Source organism: Colletotrichum fioriniae, assembly GCF_027942845.1.
Source record: "Colletotrichum fioriniae strain IMI 355084 chromosome Unknown scaffold_1, whole genome shotgun sequence".
NCBI lineage: Eukaryota > Fungi > Ascomycota > Sordariomycetes > Glomerellales > Glomerellaceae > Colletotrichum > Colletotrichum fioriniae.
The window spans coordinates 7,088,449-7,108,047 of record NW_027076837.1 but is presented as its reverse complement, the minus strand read 5'-3'; the positions used below and the strand labels follow the sequence as shown (position 1 = coordinate 7,108,047).

The 19,599-nt window shown below is 53.9% G+C and overlaps 5 protein-coding genes across 5 annotated transcripts; 3 read left to right on the top strand and 2 right to left on the bottom strand.

The window, feature by feature from the left end:
- Positions 1–4,900: 4,900 nt before the first annotated feature.
- N0V96_001836 (uncharacterized protein) lies at positions 4,901–7,839 on the bottom strand (the record flags this gene model as incomplete). The annotated part of the gene is made up of 3 exons (XM_053193058.2): positions 4,901–4,993; positions 5,050–7,650; positions 7,708–7,839. The coding sequence occupies 3 exons, from the start codon at positions 7,837–7,839 to the stop codon at positions 4,901–4,903; spliced, it is 2,826 nt and encodes a 941-aa protein (XP_053049589.2).
- A 1,509-nt stretch (positions 7,840–9,348) lies between these two features.
- N0V96_001835 (uncharacterized protein) lies at positions 9,349–10,206 on the bottom strand (the record flags this gene model as incomplete). The annotated part of the gene is made up of 2 exons (XM_065756338.1): positions 9,349–9,897; positions 9,952–10,206. The coding sequence occupies 2 exons, from the start codon at positions 10,204–10,206 to the stop codon at positions 9,349–9,351; spliced, it is 804 nt and encodes a 267-aa protein (XP_065615578.1).
- A 1,531-nt stretch (positions 10,207–11,737) lies between these two features.
- Positions 11,738–12,277, top strand: RER2 (cis-prenyltransferase; the record flags this gene model as incomplete). Its single annotated transcript, XM_053193056.2, has 1 exon — positions 11,738–12,277. One exon carries the CDS (start codon positions 11,738–11,740, stop codon positions 12,275–12,277), a length of 540 nt encoding a protein of 179 aa, XP_053049587.2.
- A 1,019-nt stretch (positions 12,278–13,296) lies between these two features.
- N0V96_001833 (uncharacterized protein) lies at positions 13,297–14,610 on the top strand (the record flags this gene model as incomplete). Its single annotated transcript, XM_065756337.1, has 2 exons — positions 13,297–13,301; positions 13,344–14,610. The coding sequence occupies 2 exons, from the start codon at positions 13,297–13,299 to the stop codon at positions 14,608–14,610; spliced, it is 1,272 nt and encodes a 423-aa protein (XP_065615577.1).
- A 47-nt stretch (positions 14,611–14,657) lies between these two features.
- On the top strand, positions 14,658–15,458 carry N0V96_001832 (uncharacterized protein; the record flags this gene model as incomplete). Its single annotated transcript, XM_065756336.1, has 2 exons — positions 14,658–14,663; positions 14,754–15,458. The coding sequence occupies 2 exons, from the start codon at positions 14,658–14,660 to the stop codon at positions 15,456–15,458; spliced, it is 711 nt and encodes a 236-aa protein (XP_065615576.1).
- Between the last annotated feature and the right edge of the window lie 4,141 nt (positions 15,459–19,599).

Sequence of the window (19,599 nt, the reverse complement as noted above, 5' to 3'; positions counted from 1 at the left end):
GCCTCGTCTTGCCATGTGGTTGATGGAGCCCTCCAAGGGTCTACAGACCGGGAACCGCGGCTGCCCGTGGGCGAGGGTCATCCTCGCACGACTTCTGCTGAGAATGAGGCTGCACAGCTCACACCACTCGATCCATGGCCACCCTCTAGTTTCAGTGGTCCGGCTTTGCAGTTTATGTTCAGGATTCGACCACCGGCATCCAAGTTTGAGCTGCATTGCTACAACCCATCCTAACGTTACTTCAATCATCGCAGAGTGCGTCCGCGGAGTTATTTGCGTGAGCACCGGCCTGCAGGATCGTCTCCTCACTACTCGTACCTTAATGGTCTTAGACCTTCAATCAAACATGATATCTGGTTGACCGTGAGACCCCGAGTTAAGACTAGGAAGACGTAATCCGCCTACCAGCATACATTCCCTTCACCAGACTGTCGTTTGCCGCCTCACACCGAGAATGGAAAATAAGACTCTAGGTTCAAGCAGGCCTGGCCACCTTGTGCCAGCCCCGGCCCAAAGCTTGAGAGTGCCATTAATACACACCCTCACCACTTTCACTTAGAAAGGTGCCCGAGGCGCCAACCAGACTCCTTGGCAGATCCCATCGGTCCCAATTACTCCATCGGCACATCACACACTCGGCTTGTTCGTTGATGCATCTGGGATGCCCAAGGCTTTTCTACCACTGACAACTCTCGACGCGGCCGCCGTTTGGGATGGTTGGGTAGTTCAAAGTCGCCGTTTGCTTGCATCCTCATACGCCGTGGCACAGCTTTTGTTGCTGGCTCGTTTCGACCTGCCTACAAGAGTACGATTGGCATTACATTCTCGCAACTTCTTATGCAACCCATTTGCGAGCTTGTCGTGCGTCTTGTGCGACAAACCATGCAGCCCTTTGACCATGATGCCACCCGACGCGGCAGCCCTGCTCCATAGCACTCTCATAGCAAGGTTTTCGACCAACTCCCGCCACGGGCTATCGTCTGGACGCCGCCTTGTTGACAATATAAAGAATGATACGCCCATGACTCGGCCCGCTTCCAGACAGCACCAGGCATGCCCCGACCACAGCGTTCTCCTCTGCCTTGCAGACACATTCACATTGTATTACACTACGACGTTTTCAGACGACCGACACACATTTTGACTCCCGTGTCCAGTCCTTTGGCGGGCGTGACGATGCAGCGGCGATATCACGGCCATGCTGCAACCCGCTAGCTTTTGCAGCTTGCAGCTTGCAGCGAGCCTCTGAATGGGGTTTCCGCCCATTGTTTTCGCTCGCAACGCAAGGAAACGCAACGCAACGCAACGCAAAGCAAAGCGAACTAAATCACCCACCTAGTCCGCTTTATTGGTCCCCGTTCCGATCCCGGCCCAGATTGGAATTTTGGGAGTCAACGGCGAGGCTAGCAACGCAGCAAAGCTGTGGCAAACGCTGATTGATGACAACTCACCTTGACCACACCGTCCCAGAACCTTCGGATTGATCGTCCTTGATCTGTCGTTGGACCACGTTTAGGAATCGTGCGCGCCCAGAAGACGCACTGCGTCGGCAACCCAGGCTTGTTTGAGCCCTCTACAACGACCCAGCCGTGACAAGTCAGACGCACACAAGCACACACACCACACAAAACTCGTACACGTCGCTGACTCTGTCGCCATGCCTCTTGTCGCATCCTGGGCCGAAGAGAAGGGCCTCTGCTGGTCAACGTCCGGACCGTGCCCCTGGCCTTTCCCGAAGCGCGCCTGTCTTCCGTGCCCAGTCGATGTCTCGTCTCTCCTCTTCGATGGCCCTGCCCTGCTTCACCCACTCTCTCAGAGCACTAACCTTCCAGCATCAACCGTTTCAAACCACATCACAGCGGGATCTGGGCCGAATGGTGGTCCCTCCTCTTTTACCCGTCTTTTCCGTGGCTTCTAGAAGGCTCAACCCCCTGACGAAGAAGCCTCTCAGACTTCCATACGCCGTTTTCGAGCCAGCATCGGTGACTCCGCCTCTGTGGTTGCAAAGTGGATGGGTCGTCCGTCTCCATATTTTGTTATTGAGTTGCATTCGCTTCAGCTTCAGCTTTTTCTATCGAAGCCCTACGAATACACTACGTGTGCCAGCCACCAATGCGTTCCTCAAAGCGACACAATGTTCCGGTGGGTTCGCCTTGGCCTGCTGCAACTCGTTCCGCTGAACCCACCACGCACACGAGATTACGGACCCCAAATACTCTGCCATGACCACAATTCTTCAGCAGTCTCTCTCGCTTGCTGATATTTGGTTTCAACAGGGTCTTGTAACTTGTGAGTCAGGAACCACAAGTCTGGACTAAAAAGAAGGTGTTTCTTCCTGCGATGCCTGTAGCCCAGGGCGGTGAAGTCTTCGCGCTTTAGCCGCACCGCTAAACCCACGTCTCATACGGACACGTGAGGTTATGTATGAGATTGTTGTTCCTGCCGTTACGGATATTGTTCCCCTAATACGACCAGACTGCATGACAACCTCGCCTGCCATGATCACCGCTAGAATTCGGCAGCAGGTTCCCACTTACCGCTTCTCGACGTGGAGCTAATATCCAGTGGCTACGCAGAGTTGCCACCACGTATCACGACGCCATCTTTTCCTCCCAAAGGCCTGACAGAGGAATGTTCTTCCACGCTGTCAGCCACTTGCCTTTGCTGCTCGTTGCCACCCTGGTTTACACTATTTAAGCGGCGTCTCCAATCAAAGATTGCCAATCGTCCGGTTTAGGTCAGTGCCCCCCCCCCCCGCTGCTCTACAGCTCCGTAAGGTAACTGGACAATGAAGATCGGCGACACCATTGCCTCTCTACCAAATTTCGATGCCAAAGCGGCGTGGAAACGCGCTTGTAAAACTCATTTGAGAGGGCGAGGACACCGTCAGTGCCTGATTCGGCTTGTGCGGTCAAAGAGACAAAGGATGCATGGGTTGGGCTCCCAGCCGTGCCAGCCAATTCTTTGCCTGTCACCCTGTCCAGCTGACCAAATCTCTTGGCTCTCACCAAACTGAGTCCAACCAAGTCGGCCATGGACCGACCTTTGCTTTTTTTTTTTTTTTTTTTTACCTCTCTATTTTGTCTTGGTCATTCACAAAAATGGAACGACCAAAGGCGACCAAGAGCCTTTATGGCCTTGTAGTCGGTCGAAGACCGCGCAGATCCCTTGAAGAATCTTGCAGGATCTACTCTAGGTCGCGCTCTCTTCTCGTTCCGTTTCGGTAATGCTTGCTTGCACCATTGTTTTGGGGCGAAGAAGAAATGGAATCGTGGGGGCGGTGGTTCGTCACCCGCGAAACTCAACCCAAGTTCGCCATTCATATGTGCCAATTCTATGAGGTCGTACTGCGTACCTGTAAAGGACCGTGCTAGGGAATTCAGGTAGGAGTCGGAGGGTTCGACAGTCCTGTGATCCATCCAATATGTCGAAGAAATGGTAGAGATCAGCAAAGTGTCGATCTCGGCCTCTCGACCCCGTTCAAGACAATAACGTCCACCCAGCGTGACGTTCCAGCTTTTGCGGTGACAGCCGCACCTCTGAGTTCAACGCTGAGCCGCGGCCGGGATCATGGTTGAGGTCCAGACTTTTTCTCAGAAAAGAGCCGTGAAATGAGCAAGGTGCCCTTTTTCAGTGAAGCTTACGGATACGCTTTCGGTCATCTACGAGGGTGAGCAGGCATCTCCACGTCCAATGTCACCTGGCAGGGCTGGCTCATTATACATAGACCCGAGATGGGGGGGCCTTTCATCAAAAGGGAGGGCTTGTCGATGTTACCCTTTGACCGGAATGAGTTGGGAGGGTGCAGCATCACTCTGTTTTGTTTACGACGTTGAAGAGAGCCATTTCCGGCCGCGACAGTGTCTATCTATGGACACGAATTGACGATCCGAGATTTGGAAGCGGAGCAAACCGCCAGGACATCAACCATCCCATAAGCCGCGTTGCGAGGCTTTCCGCGTCAAGAGAGGATTTCCCCCAAGTCTTGGTCCGTTTGACGATTTAGAAAGGTGAGGAAGGGGGGGGGGGGCTCAAACTGATCTTTGGTAGAGATGAATGCGGGCTTTTTTTTTTTTTGGTGATCTGTCGACTCGATGGGGTTTTCTTGATGCAAATATGGCTGACGGCCATCAGACACGCGAGGTTGAAGTAACTGAAAGACGTATTGAAACCCGAGTAAAAAAAGAGATGGTTGACGTATTGATCTGATCTGGCGGTTTGACCAGAGTGGTGATTGCTTGTATACATACCCATTCTGTTTCTGTGTTTTGGTCTCGTTGCCGTCACTCTGACAAACGTTCTCACGTTCGCGATCTCGATACTTTGCCATTAACAGTCTGTTGGTGTTCGCGATGTAGGCCGGCTTTCACCAGCGAGGCTGTCAAGCAACAGAGTCGCGAGGCACTTCAGGATTTGGCAGGATAACATGATATTATTCCACAACTTCGTGACTTGGTATCCTTCTCAGTATCATTCTTCTCACCACGCCCCCTTCCTCCTTGGTATCCAGAAAAACAGCAAACCTTGGTTTATACAAGAATAAGGCCTTTTTACAGCAAAGTCGAACAGACCATCCAGAGGTACCTTCAACGAGAACCATCTAGAGGCATGCCGGAATAGCAAATAAAAATAGGTACTAGTTAGTATCCAACCAAAAAGGAGAATAACATGCTTTCACCTCCCCCTGTCCTTTCTCTTCTTGTCTATGATCCCGCTATGCAAAAAAAAAGGGTAGAAAACCAAGTCGAGGCGACGCGGATTCGGGATAGTAGTACATAGTTGCAACAGACGAGGGTGTGATAAGTTGAAACGCGGTGCGCCGTACGAATAGATGGTTGTGCGATAAGTCATATTATTGTTTGTTCTTCTTGTTGGTATCGAGGGCTTCGTCGTGGCATGTTCATCGCGGGCTCAAGGGGCTCCGTCCAGGACCTTGCGACTTCCGTATCTTTTGCAACTCTTCTTCGAGTCTTCTTCTCTTGGCTTGCTCCTCCTATTTGCGTCATTAGTATATATCGTAACCACATAGGTAAACGTTAGAGGACATACCCTCATGTCTTCTTGGAACTTCTTCCTCTCCTCTCTCATCGTAGTGCGGAACTGTTCGCTGAGCATCGATGCGCCAGCACCGCGAGCGCCGGTGCCTAGGGTCACCTTGAGGCGCGCATCGTCAAGCTCCTCCTGCAGCTTGGACAACTTGGACCTTGAGTTGTTAACTTCGGCGTCAAGCTGGTCCTTCAATGAGCCAATCTCGCCCTCAAGGCTCGACTTGACTGCAAGCGCGTCATCGAGCTTGGTCTCGACCTCAAACTTCTCCCTTTCGGCGTTAATCGTCTCGGCCGTGATGTTCTCCAGCTCCTTGAGTGTAGAAGCGAGCTCCTCCTTAAGCCTGTCAACCTCTGCTTTGAGCTGGGTGACCTCGACGGTGCTCTTAACAGCCGCAGCCTGGTTGGCCCTCTCCTTACGAGAGCCATAAGCACCATCGAGCTCGGCTTGTGCAATGGTCAGCTCCGTCTTAAGCTCGACGATCATCATGTTGAAACGTTCAATCTCTTCCTCCTTCTCCTTGACCTCCTTGTCCTTGGCCGCAACCTCCTGTTGCTTTTCGACTGCCGCTTTCTCTGCTCCGGCCAGCCTCGTCGTCAAGAGCGCCACTTCTTCGTTGGCCTTGCTTAGCTGGCTATTCATGTCCTGAACGTTTGTGTTGAGACTGGCAAGTGTTGTCTGGGCCTCCTTGCTGCTTGCCTCCAAAGACGCGATCTTCGCATCACGCTCCCTGATCTCGTCTTGAGACTTGGCACTGCTGGACTCGTTGGCCATGCGCGTAGTGGTGGCGGCCTCTGCCTCCTTTTGCGCTTTGGCGAGCTTCTCCTGAGCCTCAGCAACCTCCTCCTCGGACCGTTCGAGCAGTGACCTGAGCTGGTCCAACTGATCCTGTTTGAGCGTAAGCTCAAGTGCCTTCTCTTCCTCGGCTCGCATCTGGGCTGATCGAAGCTGGTCGAGTTGGTCTTGCTTGGTCTTCAGCTCCTCATCTTTTTGCGAGTCGGACTTGTTGTTCAACTCCCGCTGCTGCTTGATTTGGCGCTTGAGAACAGACTTCTGCTCCTTGAGACTCGTGGCTTGGCTGTAGAGCCACTGGACCTTTGTAGAGAAGGCTGACAACGAGTAAGGCTCTGATGTATCGACAGCTTCATCTCCAGACATGTCATCGTCGTTGTCAGATCTGCCCTGCTCCATACGTGTACGGCGGCGATCTGCCTTCTGCTGCTGAATGCTTGCGAAACCTGTCTGAATGATCTCCCACAGGCCCATCAGTACGACCTCGGCCTGCTCGTCGTCTTGCTTCTTGACAGCCGACTTGCTGGCATTCTTCTTCATCTCCTCTTCCACAACAGTTAGAGCGCTCTGAAGCCACTCGAACTGCGCGTCGATGCCAGAGTCCGGAACTTCGGGGTAGCTTGGGTCAACTTCCACAAGAAGATCGCGCATTTTCTGGTTCACGTCCTCGAGACGGCCTTCTGCTTGCGTGAGGGCGATGGATGCCTGAGCTGCGGCAGCCTCCGCGTCCTGCAGATTACCAGTCGACTGAAGCTCTTGTTCCTGGCGTACAGTCGACAGACCTGCCTCCAGGTACTCAAATTGGCTCCCCAGTGTAGCGCCAGGATCGGCTGGCCCTTCCACTGCTAGCGAGGGAGGTTCCCGGAAGCCTCCGTTCTTGGCTGGATTAAAGTTTATAATTACGTCTCGTAGAGTTTGGTTGTATGTCGTTAGCTTTCGTTCCGCGTCAGAAACAGACTGTAAGCGTTGTGCGTTCTCCTTTTTCAGAGAATCAATCTCGCCGCTCAAGGCATCGGTTTGTGCCTGAAGCTGGGTATTCTCTTCCCGAAGGCTGTTCAACGCGTCGGCTTGCGCGCGTAGTTTTGCGTTCTCTTCCCTCAGCTTATCCGCCTCCTCCCGTAACTGGGTATCCTGCTCACGACTGGGCGCCTTTGAGGGAATATCGAGCGGAGCAACTCTGGGTTTTCCGCGAGGCGGACTAATGTTGCTTAGGTCCTGGAAGAGTCCATCGTCGTCGAAGGAGTCGTCCCCGACCTCTAGACTGTTGCGTCCGTTGGAGTAGGTGTACAAGCTCTCTGGGCTTCCAGGTATTCCGTTCATCAACTGGGCGGGGATTTGATTCATGGGCTTTTTCGATGCCTTGTGCGTCAGCTGGAGGATACCAGCGGTGTGCTCCAGGAGACCCCTCTGCGATTCAACAAGGCGCTGTTCGAGGCTCCGCAGTTCGTTCGACAGGTCGTCGACTCGTTTCTCGCTGGCCTGTCGTTCCGCCTCGGCCTCACGCAAAGACTCTCCCATGCTGTTGCGATTATTGCCCATCAGACTCCTCCTCTTGCCCGCCTCGGGCTGCGAGTACAGCTTGGCCATCGAAACAGCGGCATCTCGATACTTGGTCTGGATAGCGAGGTTCGTGCGTGTTTGTTCCACCCGTAAGCTCAAGGATTGAATCTGTTTCTTGAGCCCGTCCACTTCCTCCTGCGATAATATTCGGTATTGCTTGCTGTCCGTCAACGCCGTCTCCGTCAATAAGTGGACTTGAATCGGGTCCTTGAGATCAACCAGGGCAGAGCTCGGCGGAAGTTTGGCATTTGTCTGCGTCGTGTTAGATGCGTCTCAATTCAGTAGGCTAGACCAGTGAAGAGGACTGACCGGATTAACGCGCAAAGGCGCCCCTCCAAAGTTGTTCATAATGTCTCTCCTGAGGCCATCCCCACCTATTGACCTTCCGCCAGGGCCAGCAGCCCGGGGCGGCGAGGGCCTCCCCGGGGAGTACCCGTTCATGATATTGGGTCAGATGTGTAGCAAAGGACGGTTCGCGTCAAATCATTATATTACAGCGGAATCGTAGAGTCGTAGGTAGCTTATGATGTCGTCGCGGCCGTAGGAAGCATGTTCGTCGGACGATAGGAGGAGGCTAAAGTGTATGTTCGCACACACGTCGGAGGGGGACGTTGGATCAATGGTACAGCGATGCGTCGAAGAACAAAGAGTGGCTGGTGGCTGGCGCGTGGGATTTGTGCCGAAACCCCTTGGAGGGAAGCAAGGGGGTTGTTCGCCGTTACAGTATCGAGGTCGCTATCGCCGTGGAGACGGGGGACGTCGTCGGAGACAGATTCAGCACCAGCCGCGTCGCAAAGGGTAATCGAGGGGGGAAAGTTGCGAGGTTAAAGAGAGTGTTTCCCCCGGCGAGGCATAGACATCCTTTTCTCCCAGATCGAGAGGTGGATCGGCTTGTGCAAAAGCGACTACGAGGTGCAGTGTGTGCAGGTGCTGTTGAGTTTGCCGTCCCAAAAATTGAGTTGGGTGACCTGTCGCAGCGGGTGGCAGTCTGGCAGGCACATTTGACACTACCGCAGCAAAAGCGCCCCCCGCCCCCTGGCAGATGGTTCACAATTGGCGATGCTTCGCAGCTCCCACTTCGGGGGGCTCTTGCGCTAAGCTTATCTGGGTTCGTCCCTTGCCCGTTTTCCCTGCGTCGCTGCGGCTACCTTCCTTTTACGCTATTGGCAGATGGGCCCGTTTGTGAACGGTACGTACTGCACTATTCCACGCTAGTGATAGTCAGCGGACCGTATTTTTAGTTTTAGGATCTCTGACTGCTGCATCCGCCTCATCCATCTGCGTGATCCATGAGGAATACAAAGTTCTTCACATAAGTTTCTCAACCCATGGAGGCTGTGGAAGCTTGCTGATATTTGCTTTCTTGTGTCTAAAATTTGTCGGCAACATCTACGTTATTCTGTGCTGAGCGGATGATTGCCGAATTGTCTGATCCGCATAAAACCGGTGCAATTTGGGACTGAATTACACCGTAATTTCGGGTTTCTTGACGGCCAGGATCCTGGGCCAGGATCTCGCCGTGCTAAGCCCTTTTGAGAAACGCCCGAACCTCTTTCGGGCACCTCATTATTGATCATCCCAAGAATGGCCATTCGTCTTCCCAGGTCCACCATGAATTGTGAATGGTTCATCGGGTTATTAACATTATATGAGCAAGACCCTCTGGGTTATTCGATAGATCGAGCCTCACCTGCTCATGCTCCTAACCGGTTGCAGGACCAGATTGGAGTCTTGCTGCGTTTGCCATAGCTTTACGGATAATGCATACTGTCTTCGTCACGGTTGAAGATCAGTCCTTGGTTCTTAGTAGAGAGTCTCTGTGGAATCTCGGAAATGCATAATAAAGGGAGGCAGAATGTATGTTCTCGCAGACATGGCATGACCAAGTGCTTCAATAGCAAAGCCACGTCGGTATAAGTGGTAGCCTGTGTCTATTCAGGGCTATTTATCTTAGTCTTGCCGCCTATCTTGGCCGGCCGGTCTCCTACGTCCTGCGTCACCATCCACCTGGCCCTGCGCGCCCGAGGTGGTTGCAGATGAACCCTCACCCTCCAATCGCCTTCGAAGGCCCTCGAATTCTGTTCGCCTTCTCGGTGTCTTGACTCCGACCATCCATCCAGGAAGGCGCCATTTTGTCAATGCAACTGGTAGCAAGTCGTTCCTCCACGAGTGTCCCACAATCCAGCCGACCGCAGCTCCCAGCAGTGAACCCGGCCACTGGAAAAGTGCCAGCTGTAGAGCGAGAGCGTAGCGATATGTCTTGTCAGAGAAAGTCAATCCGACAAACTGGTCATTTGTGGGCGGGGCCGAAGAAGCCGCGACGCGATATCGGTAGATATTGGGGATCGCAGCATGATATTGCGCGAGGATAGCGAAGATGATCGGGGTAGGACCGGCTGGCATGTAGTTGAATAGGCCCGCGGTTAATGGCCGCGGTATGATGGAGAGTAAAACAGGAGGTATCACTGCAGTGAAGAGCGCGGATACAGCTACAAATGACTATGGCGTTGTCAGCATCACCTCGTCCACTACCCAGGCCTTGTAGCAACTCACAGCGTATTTCCTTGAACCCCATATTTGTTCAACGACCCTCAGGTGGTAGAGGGTCATTGATGCGAATAGAACCTCGCTCGAGTTGGTGCAACATAGCTGGTACGCCAGCAGGCGCCAGAACTGATGATAGCGCCATAGATGGGTGTCTACAACAATGTAGAAGTAATGCTTGACGTCAAGCAAGCTGGCAGCAATGGAGCTCGTCACAAGGCCAAGGACGAGGGTGCGCGTCACCGGCGCATTCGTGAAGGACATGTTGTGGTTGGATGTCTATTGCATCGTAGGCCGGGTTGCTTTCTCAGCAACACTCAATCGGTGGAAGGGGCAATGAGGACGATCCCTTGCCCTTGGATTGAGGCACCTGCTTTGGCTCGATTTGGATGTGCCCTTGCTGCGAGGGGTTCTTTGCCAACTGCCACGAAACTTGAGTCAACCGTGTTCTGATAGTGTTGCGCAAGCTAATGGTGTTGTCGGAGTCGACGGGCGGTGCCGGAAAGTGGAGGGCCACCAAAGGATCGTTGAAGCCAGGTGGTTTCTTTGGCTGTCGTCAAACCCACTCGGAGCTTGATGCACAGCTTGTGCTGTCCCAAGCAAAGCCGACTGGACTTTCCCTGTGGTGCAGTTGGGGAATGGCCCCAGCCTCAGGCGTTGCGACGACGCCACGAACGAGGTGGGCCACTAGAGCGCAAGATCCACACGTTCAGACTTTCCCGTGCAATGACGAGGCTGGAGGGCTGAGTGTGGCTTGCCCACACGCCAGATCCCCGGATTGCCATTCGCTCAACGAATTACCGGGCTGCTTTCCATTCAGTGCCACCCTTGCGTCCCTTGCGTAACCCTGTCACGACGTATTTCTCTGAGGCGCAGAGCTCTGGGCACACGCCGCCGCTGCCGTTACTCCAAGCTTGAGATCCTAGGCGGGTACTTATCCAAGTTGCCAACAGAGCTGACGCGACCCTCACGTAGTAACACCACTGATTTCTTGTTCTTGTTTGTAATTCTTGTGAAAGATAATCATTCTACATTCTCTTCCAAGTTTCTTCCATTTCGAGAATCCATCCCAACGCATAATTCAACACATTTACAGGTTTCCTTTCTCTTAACCTGACGCAGAGCATCGCGCGCCAGAACCCGGCCAAACAGCATGTCAGAAATATTCATCAATCACATCACTCGATGGCTCTTTAGTTCGCCGCCCGCCGAGTGGGCAATAAACCAACTGCGCGAACTCCTCATCGGGGCCTTGAAGCAAGGACCGGTTCCTCAACATGTCGCATTCGAGATGGATGGCAACAGGCGGTATGCCCGCGGCAGGAAGATGGAGACGATAGAAGGCCACCACCACGGGTTTGAAGCCCTAGCAAGAGTGCGCGGTCCCATGGATCTATCCTTCGTTGCGCTTGCTGACGTTCGTCACAATAGGTTCTCGAGATTTGTTACAAGTGCGGCGTCAAAGTCGTGACCGTCTACGCCTTCAGCATAGAAAACTTCAACCGCCCGCAATACGAGGTCGATGGGCTTATGCAGCTGGCCAAGGTGAAGCTCGAGCAGTTGACGAAACACGGCGATATCCTGGACCGATACGGCGCGGCGGTGCGTGTGCTTGGACAGAGAGATCTGATTCGCAAGGATGTACTGGAGGTGGTCGACCGGGCCGTTGACATGACCAAATACAACAAGCAGTAAGTGGGCAGAAGCCATGTCCCGAATGACTCAGGCTGACAGGATCAGAAACGTGCTGAACATCTGCTTTCCGTATACTTCGCGGGAAGAGATGACAACGGCCATGCGATCCACGGTACAGGAGTATATGATGCCGCCTGGACCCAAGTTCACGCCCTTCCCGGCTGCTCGTATCTCTCAAAAGATCATGTCGAAGCAACTGGAGCACCGGGAGCCCCTTCCGACCATCCGGGACACATCGCCGGCTCCCTCTTCACGATCAGATGGTGATGATGGTGCGTCGTCGTCAACTACTCTTCCTCCCGACTCGCCTTCACCGCCGAGGCACAGCGGTGCAGCAAGCGGGCACCGCCTGAAAAATCCAGAGACCATTACGGCTGAGACGCTCAACAACCACATGTACACTGCTGGAAACCCTCCGCTGGATATCTTTGTGAGAACCAGTGGCGTAGAGAGACTCAGCGATTTCATGCTTTGGCAGTGTCACCAAGATACGCACATCTTCTTCTTGAAGTGTCTTTGGCCCGACTTCGATTTGCAGCACTTCCTGCCTGTGCTTCTGGAGTGGCAGTGGAGGCAGAAGCAGATCGAGAGAGACGAGCGGCCGAAACAGGCGATGGCCAAGGCACGAAAGCTTGCCTAAATTTGTCCAATTGGACATCACGGCCGATGGTTTCCATGGAGGGGCGTTTCTTAGTTGCTTATAGTTGTGTTCAGCTGGAAAGAACCAGCTTCGAGGTCTTTACTCATGGTTGAGAGACCACAAGGAGGAAAGGCGGACCTGATACCACGAAAGAGTGTTTGTAAACCATATTGATATCCATCAAGTTCAAGTTGCATAGAAGACGTCTCATGAATATGTAGAAGGGGAAATTGACACTGTAATTGCAAGTTATGGCAAATTTAAGTTGATGGCGGAATGGTCTTTGGAATGTTACAAAGGAACGCATCGAGTGATAGTTACCTACTCCAGACATGGACTTATCAATTTGTGGCGCCGACGATGCAATACCCCAGGAATGACGCAGCTGATGTGGCTGACTGCGGATTGCCAGTGTTCAGTACCTGGGTGAGGTGCTGCGCGCAACAGTGGCCTCAGTAGGACGTGACATGAGGCGCGCGGTGCAGGCTTCCATCTTTTTTTTTTCCTTTTCCGCCGGCTGTAAGTAAATGTGGCTGAAATGCGCGGCGCGCCAGGCACAGGGCCAATGGGAAACTGGGAAGAGACCAACCGCGGGCGGTGGACAGGTTCAGGTGAGCTCCGCTCAGGCCTCAGGCCCAAATCACTCGCTAAGTGACGGATGGGGTCACTCAACCAGCCAGTCCTCCTCCGCCCGCGGCAGATAGGTCCCCAAAAGTGCGTCGGATGGATGATGGAAGATCCCGCGGCCTCGCTCTTGATTTTCCTCGCGCACTACCCCCTCTCACCACAAGCATTCTACACCGTCTAGGTTTGCATATCGATCAGAATGCCTTAGGATTCTCAAATTCTTTCTCAAATTTCAAAAATCTCGTTTCTACTGACACGAGAACCTTTTCAACTTTGCTCTTTCTCCCCACCGCACCCGTTTCTCGACGTCCGTCACTGCGCCAGACCTTTGCTCTCTCTCACTACAACATTCGACCTCGCGCGTTCCTCGCGACACGCCGATCGACGTCGCGATGAAGTCGGCAAAGACTTCGTCGGGGGATACTCCCTCAAGTCGGAGGTCCCAACCCGTTCGGCAGACACGAACCAACCCCCCGCGCGTCTCTTCTGGCCTTCGAGGATCAGCGAATGGCCGAGACTCACTTGCCGGCGGCACTGCTTCTGACCAGCCCATCGACATCTACCCTGCCATTACCTACTTCTCCGACGCCATTGCGGCCCTCCCGAAAGAGCTCGTCCGACACTTCACACTCCTGAAAGAGGTCGATGCCAAAATATTCGCTCCCGAGGATGCGCTCTTCAAGCTCGTCGACGCTGCCATGAATGCCCCTCTTCCACAGCCACGACCAGTGAACGATGCTTCCAGCAGTGTCGCACCTGCGTCAGCTCCAATGAGTGCGCAGAACAGTTCCAGCGGAGGACCTTTGGGTGGCCCAGCTCCTCCCCCAGCTCCCTCGACCGACGGTTCCTACGCGACATCCATCTACGACCCGATCAACTTTCCCCGAAGACAGCTCTTTCGACAAACGGCCTACAAAATTCAGGAAATGCTCGGGTCATTGGAAGAGAAGAATCATGTCATCTCGACTGCGAACGATGCCCTCCAGAAACAGCTGGCCCGGATTGACGATGTCTGGCCGCACGTAGAGAACGAGTTTAGCGACGAGGCCAAGTGGGGGAGCGATACCCATTGGGCATACCCTGAGAATCGAGCTGCCACCAAGGCGGCACATACCGAGCGCTCACGGCGTGAGGGAGCCGCTGCGATCTCGGCAGCTGCCCAACAGCTAGCTGAGGAGGCCGCTGCTCGAAGCGACGCACGCAAGCAGGCTGTCCAAGCCAAGAAGAGTCAAAAAACGCAGGCTCAGCCTCATGAATCCGAACTTGACGACGCTGAAGGTCGCAGCAAACCAGAACCGACGAAGAAGGGCCATGGAGGTGGCAAGGCACGCAAGGCAGCTGAAGCTGCTGCCAACGTCGGCTTGGGAATTTCAACAAATGGCAATACGAACGGAGCCGCGCCGCAGCCCAAGAGACGCAAAGTTGAGAAAACTCCTAGTGGAAACAATGCAGCGGAGCGGGCCATGAGCACCGTCTTTGGAGCCACAGCTTCAAAGGCCAAAACAACAAGCCCGAGAGAGACCCCAGCGCCAGAAGGCGGCGGTCCGAAGAAGCGAAAGGCACTGCCGACGGGTACCGGCCAAGCAAAGAAGAGGTTTGTGTTCTTCTGTTTGCGACAGATTGCCATCAGAGACTACTTACTGACACCTCGTGTAGCAAAAATGGAACCGCCGGCATGTCTCCGTCGGTTGCTTCGTCTCCTGTAATGAGCAACTTCCCTGACCCAGTGTTGCCTCGAGGCTCCCCTGCGCCAATGACTGTGACCCCCGTACCCCCAGCTCCCAAACCTCCCACTGCCTCGAGGGCCAAGCAAAGCACTACACAAGCGGCTGTGGAAGGTGGTAAACAGTCTCGGCCGTCGTCGTCTGCTTCAGGAGCCAAGCCTAACGGAGCGGCTACTGCCGTGGCACCCCTGCCTCCGCCGACACCCGAAGCGGTGCCTCTTCCCGTCTTGCCCAAGCCTGCTGCCGAAGTAAAAGCTGCGTTCAAGGAGCCCTCCGCGCCGCCGGTGCCAGAACCGACAAAGAAAGAGCCCGATACGGCTGAACCGAGCATCAAGCCCAGTATTCCGGCGGCGAAGCAAAAGAAGGAAACACCGAAGCCCGAGGAGCCGGAGACGCCAGTAGAGACACCGGCACCAACTGCTCAGACGGTCACCGCTGCGACAGTGACAAAGAGTGGACGCGCCAGCAAGCCTTCGACACCGGCGATGGCAACCTTCCAGGAGGCAGCAAGACCCAAGTCAGCCCGCACTGGGGATGGCACGAAGGCAAGCAAACGGAAGAAGAGCAGCGCGGTCATGAACACAAAGACTGCCAAGGCAGTGGGTCAGCCTGAAGAGAGTGACGATGTTGATGAGTCGGAGATTCAGGCGGGCAAACGCAGCTACGATTACACCGAGGATGAGCCGACATATTGCTACTGCCAGGGTGTAAGCTACGGCGAAATGGTTGCCTGTGACGCAGCAAACTGCGAGCGGGAATGGTTCCATCTCAACTGCGTAGGCCTCAAGGTGGCACCTACCGGAAGCTGTAAGTTTACTATCCGTTTGTGATTGGCCGCTGGTGTTTGTATACTAACGTCGAACCAGCGAAATGGTATTGTGAGGTGTGCTTGCAAAAGTTTTCAAAGTCGGGCAAGAAGCTCAGCCACAAGTACAACGTGCTGCCGAATTCCCCCAGCATCTCGGGCAAGCCACGACCCCCTTACGCCTGAGTCGGTTGTTACGAAGTAAATGTACGGGCAACTGAGAGGTGGTATATACCACATTCCATATGGCGTTGGTTGCATTCTGCCGTTTGGCATGGAAGTCGGGCGCAATGTCCTGGATACCTTTGAAGCATCGGGGTTCGTTGTGGGAAATGGATTCAAGTGGCTCAAGACATATACAAACTTGCTGCCCCTTTGGGAATGGAGTAAACAGTACATATTACTGGGATGGCAAGAGGCGCGCGGTGTTTTCTTTCTTTCTGGAGTTGTTCAACTGGGTGTTTAGGGACACAGAGTCGGCAATCTGGCCCTTCATGTTGAAAGCGTTCTTGTTCTTGTAACCCATCATCTGCAACTGAGCCACGGTCGGTTGTCCCTTTTTTCCCCCTGTAGTCCCTTGTCGGGGGGGTTAGACGAGCATCTACGAATAATTGGGAGCTACGGCTCCAAAAAGTTCAATTGTTTCCCCCCATGACTTGAGTACCGTAGTTCCCCGCCATTGAGGATTCCCCATGTCTTGAGAGATACCCCATCACTCGGCTCGTGGGGAGAAAGAAAAGGCATTCCTTCTTCGGACGGTTTCTTGCGTTTCTGGCTTTCATGCCGTCCTTCCCCGGTGCTTTGGCCCCAGGAGAGTTTCATACCCCGTGGGTTTTCCCGCCGCGGAAGCTGAGCCGGGCGTCGGGCCTAGAGCTCCTCCTGCCTGCCCGTCCGGAGGACCAGAGGAGGGGAAAGGGGAAGGGAGCTCGTCCAGAAAGGGAGAAAGCGTGTCCAAAATGCATGACATCGTGACTTTTTTTCAAAGTTGGACCGAGCAAATGCGGTGAGTTGTGAAATCTGGAGGATTGTGGGGCGGGAAGCTAGCTACCCAGTATTGTAATGCAGGGGACCTCCGGTGGGATAGTTCCCTTCCGCTCTTCGAGGCGAGAAATGTCAACGTGGTCTAGGCCCTTGGTTTCATCGAGTTGACGGAGAGAGAGACACACACAGAGAGAGAGGCGGACAGAACGAACGGTGTTTGGCATCTAGGGTTCGGCGCCGCCAATGCCCGAATTTGGCCAAACCTCCAGCTCAAGATATGGTATAGGCAAGTTGTCGCCTTTTCGATAAGTTGATGAGCAAGCCCCCCTTTACTGCGTGAGACCCCCGATAATTCGTCGCCGATAATTCAGTGAATAAAAAGAATCGTCGGGGGAGTACAAATATCAGCAACCCCATAGCAGAAACAAAAAGAAAAAAGAAAAAGAATTGCCCTGGCCGTGACATGTCACATATTCATTTGGGGCTGGGATGTGGTTTTCCGGGGTAAGCATCCCCACAACCTCTTGGCTCCTCAGAAATTTCGATTGACGTTCCCAAGAAAAAAAAGGGGTGGGCGCTTCAGGACATGAATGTCCACAAGAGTAGTTGCGTTGGGCGTAAAGCTGAGGGGGGGTGCAGGCGGCGAATAAGTGATCTGAGGCTAAGTAGTGAGGCTACCTTAAGCGCGTGCCTTGAGGGTGTGCCGTTGTCCGAGGTAAGGTAGTATAACTTTCCTATCCGAGTTTGGTCTGGTTTGTATACGATATGAGAATGGTTTTTTGAGGGGAAAACCTGGGGTAATTTTGACGGGTCCTGAGTGGCTGGCTGGCGGATGGAGGACACGAGCGGGCAGGCATCTTTTCGGAGGTGTTGTGCGTGTGTGTGTGTGTGTGTGTTGTCAACTTGACTGTGGGACAAACCCGAGTTTACAACTTTGCAGTTTGGGGAAGGTTATGCCGCTTGCCTGTCCAATGGTTTGTCGATTGGGAGAACCAAGACAGGTGGTAAGTAAGACACGCACCAGGTACGCGATGCCCGGGGCCTCGCCTCTCAGGGACTTTCGTCCGTACTACGGATACTTGGAGAAGTCAAGTACCCCAGCACCGCTAGGTCGACCTATTTCTCAGACCTGTTCCAGAGATGCCGGAGATGGGGAGTCTGGAGAAGGGGAAGGGGGTTGGTTAGTTAGTATCGTCGTTGTGGCACTGTTGTTGTTTCTACGTTGCGCGTGACCGACCACTAAAGGGAAAACCATGACTACAACAGCTATTACTATGACTAACAGCAAAAGCACCATGACGGGGTCGGGGGGGCAAGTCATGAGAAACACCCAAGGCATTGGCATTGGCACTTGGTGTCAAGACTCAAAGCCCCCCCCCCCCCTTGAGCCCTGGTTTGTTCTTTTTTGACAAAACGTGCGAGCAAAGCATGGCGCCATTCGATGGGGAGATGGAGACATTTCGCTTTCTCGACTAATGACTACTACGGCGTGTATGGCGTATACGGCATTGGTGTTTTGGACAGATTTTCATTCAGCAGTAAGTACACCTGCTTGCTCGCCTTGGTTTTTTTTTCCCTTTTTTCTGCCTCTTGCAATGCGCGTGACGCTTGGAACGGCTGCGTCGGTTTCCACGGGCTTCTCGGTTTCGACGCTCATCTAATTCTGGTCATCAGACTGGATTCTCTCAGTTTCAGCAGTTAGTAAGTAAATTGAACATTGAAGGCGATGACGGGACCAACAATGGCTAGGTGGGTGTGAGGTCCGATGCTTCGCTTTTACAGTTTTGCAGCTCTCTCTCTCTTTCAGCCTAGGAGTCGATGGAAAGCACACATGATGCTGGAACTAAACCGACCTAGACCCAACACCGACAGGGTGGCACAAGGCGGTTGGCCTCGGTTCTGAACTTCTGTCACGCCTGTTTCTCCTGCCTTCTTTCTTTACTTGTACACTAGTCTCTAGCTTTCAGGGGTGGATAATCTGGGGCAACACCACGCGGCCCCCAGCGACCCCGACCTTTTTCGAACCCGCCAACCGGAGATCCGCTAGGATGCCACGGGTGCTAGGATCTTCCCGCTCATTCGTACGAGTGCTTCGTACCTGTCTGCTCTCCTGTCTTTCCGTTTCTTGTGCTACCTTAGCAGGTAACAGGGTCTGAGCAGGGAGAGACAACGCCGTCGACGGCATCAAGTGGTGCGAGGGCTAGATCTGCAGACAGACAGACGCCGGGAGTCTTGCGATTTGCAGATCGCGTCTGGGCTTATTCCTATACGTGTGCCAATGTGTAGGGGCTAGCGGGGTCCGGATGCTCACTACCCAGCCAGTTGCATGAGATACAGTAGAGAGAGTTGCAAGATAGTTGACCGTGACTGATTCTTGCCCTAGCAAGCAGACTGGCATGGATGTCTAATAATCTACCCGGGGACGGTACTCGAGACCTGGGGAATTGCTCGCCCTGCGCTCGCCGCTTGGGAAGACCTTCCAGGCGGGTCTTTTCGCTTTTCAGCTCGGAACCCCCTTGGGTCTTTGGTACCGCCTTAGACTCGATTCTTTTGCCTGCCTGAAAAGAAGGCGCGTGCTCGCTTTGGCACACAGCCCGATTTTCTGTTCTGCTCGCTTCGTTCCGGCAGTGAAAGGTCAGATGACCGATTGATGAGGTGGCCCTGGAGCATCCCGTCCGTATCCGGTCGAAGAACGGTTTGGAAATGCCAAGCACTGTCTAACGCCTGTCTGTCCCAGTCATCCCGGATTGCTGGGGAACTGGGCATTCGTGGTTGTTGTTTTCCCTTTGGTCAGAGGTGCGTGGTTGTTATGTGGTTCCGACCGGGCGACCATCCGACAACCGGAACGGCCGTATCGGGTGCGGTACCGGTCTTCTGTCAGCTGTGTCGTGGATTACACTACGTAGTCAGCGACATCGCAAACACCAAAGCTCACAGTGACAGAGTTGGAATGTTAGCGGGCTCTCTCGGTGTTTGAGATGGAGCGCCGCTGCCACCGCGCTCCCCAGAGCCTGGGAGTGCCGAGCCGAGGAGATGCTCTTTCCTGGCGTGACTCTGTGTTACTGTATGAGGGTGTCGGTGTGCGGGTCGGGGAGTGAGATTTCCTCATCTTACCGGAGATCAAGTCTTGTCGTCGACGATCTCTGGCGCAAGAGACTGCATTTGCTGCAAGAGCTGTCTTGGAT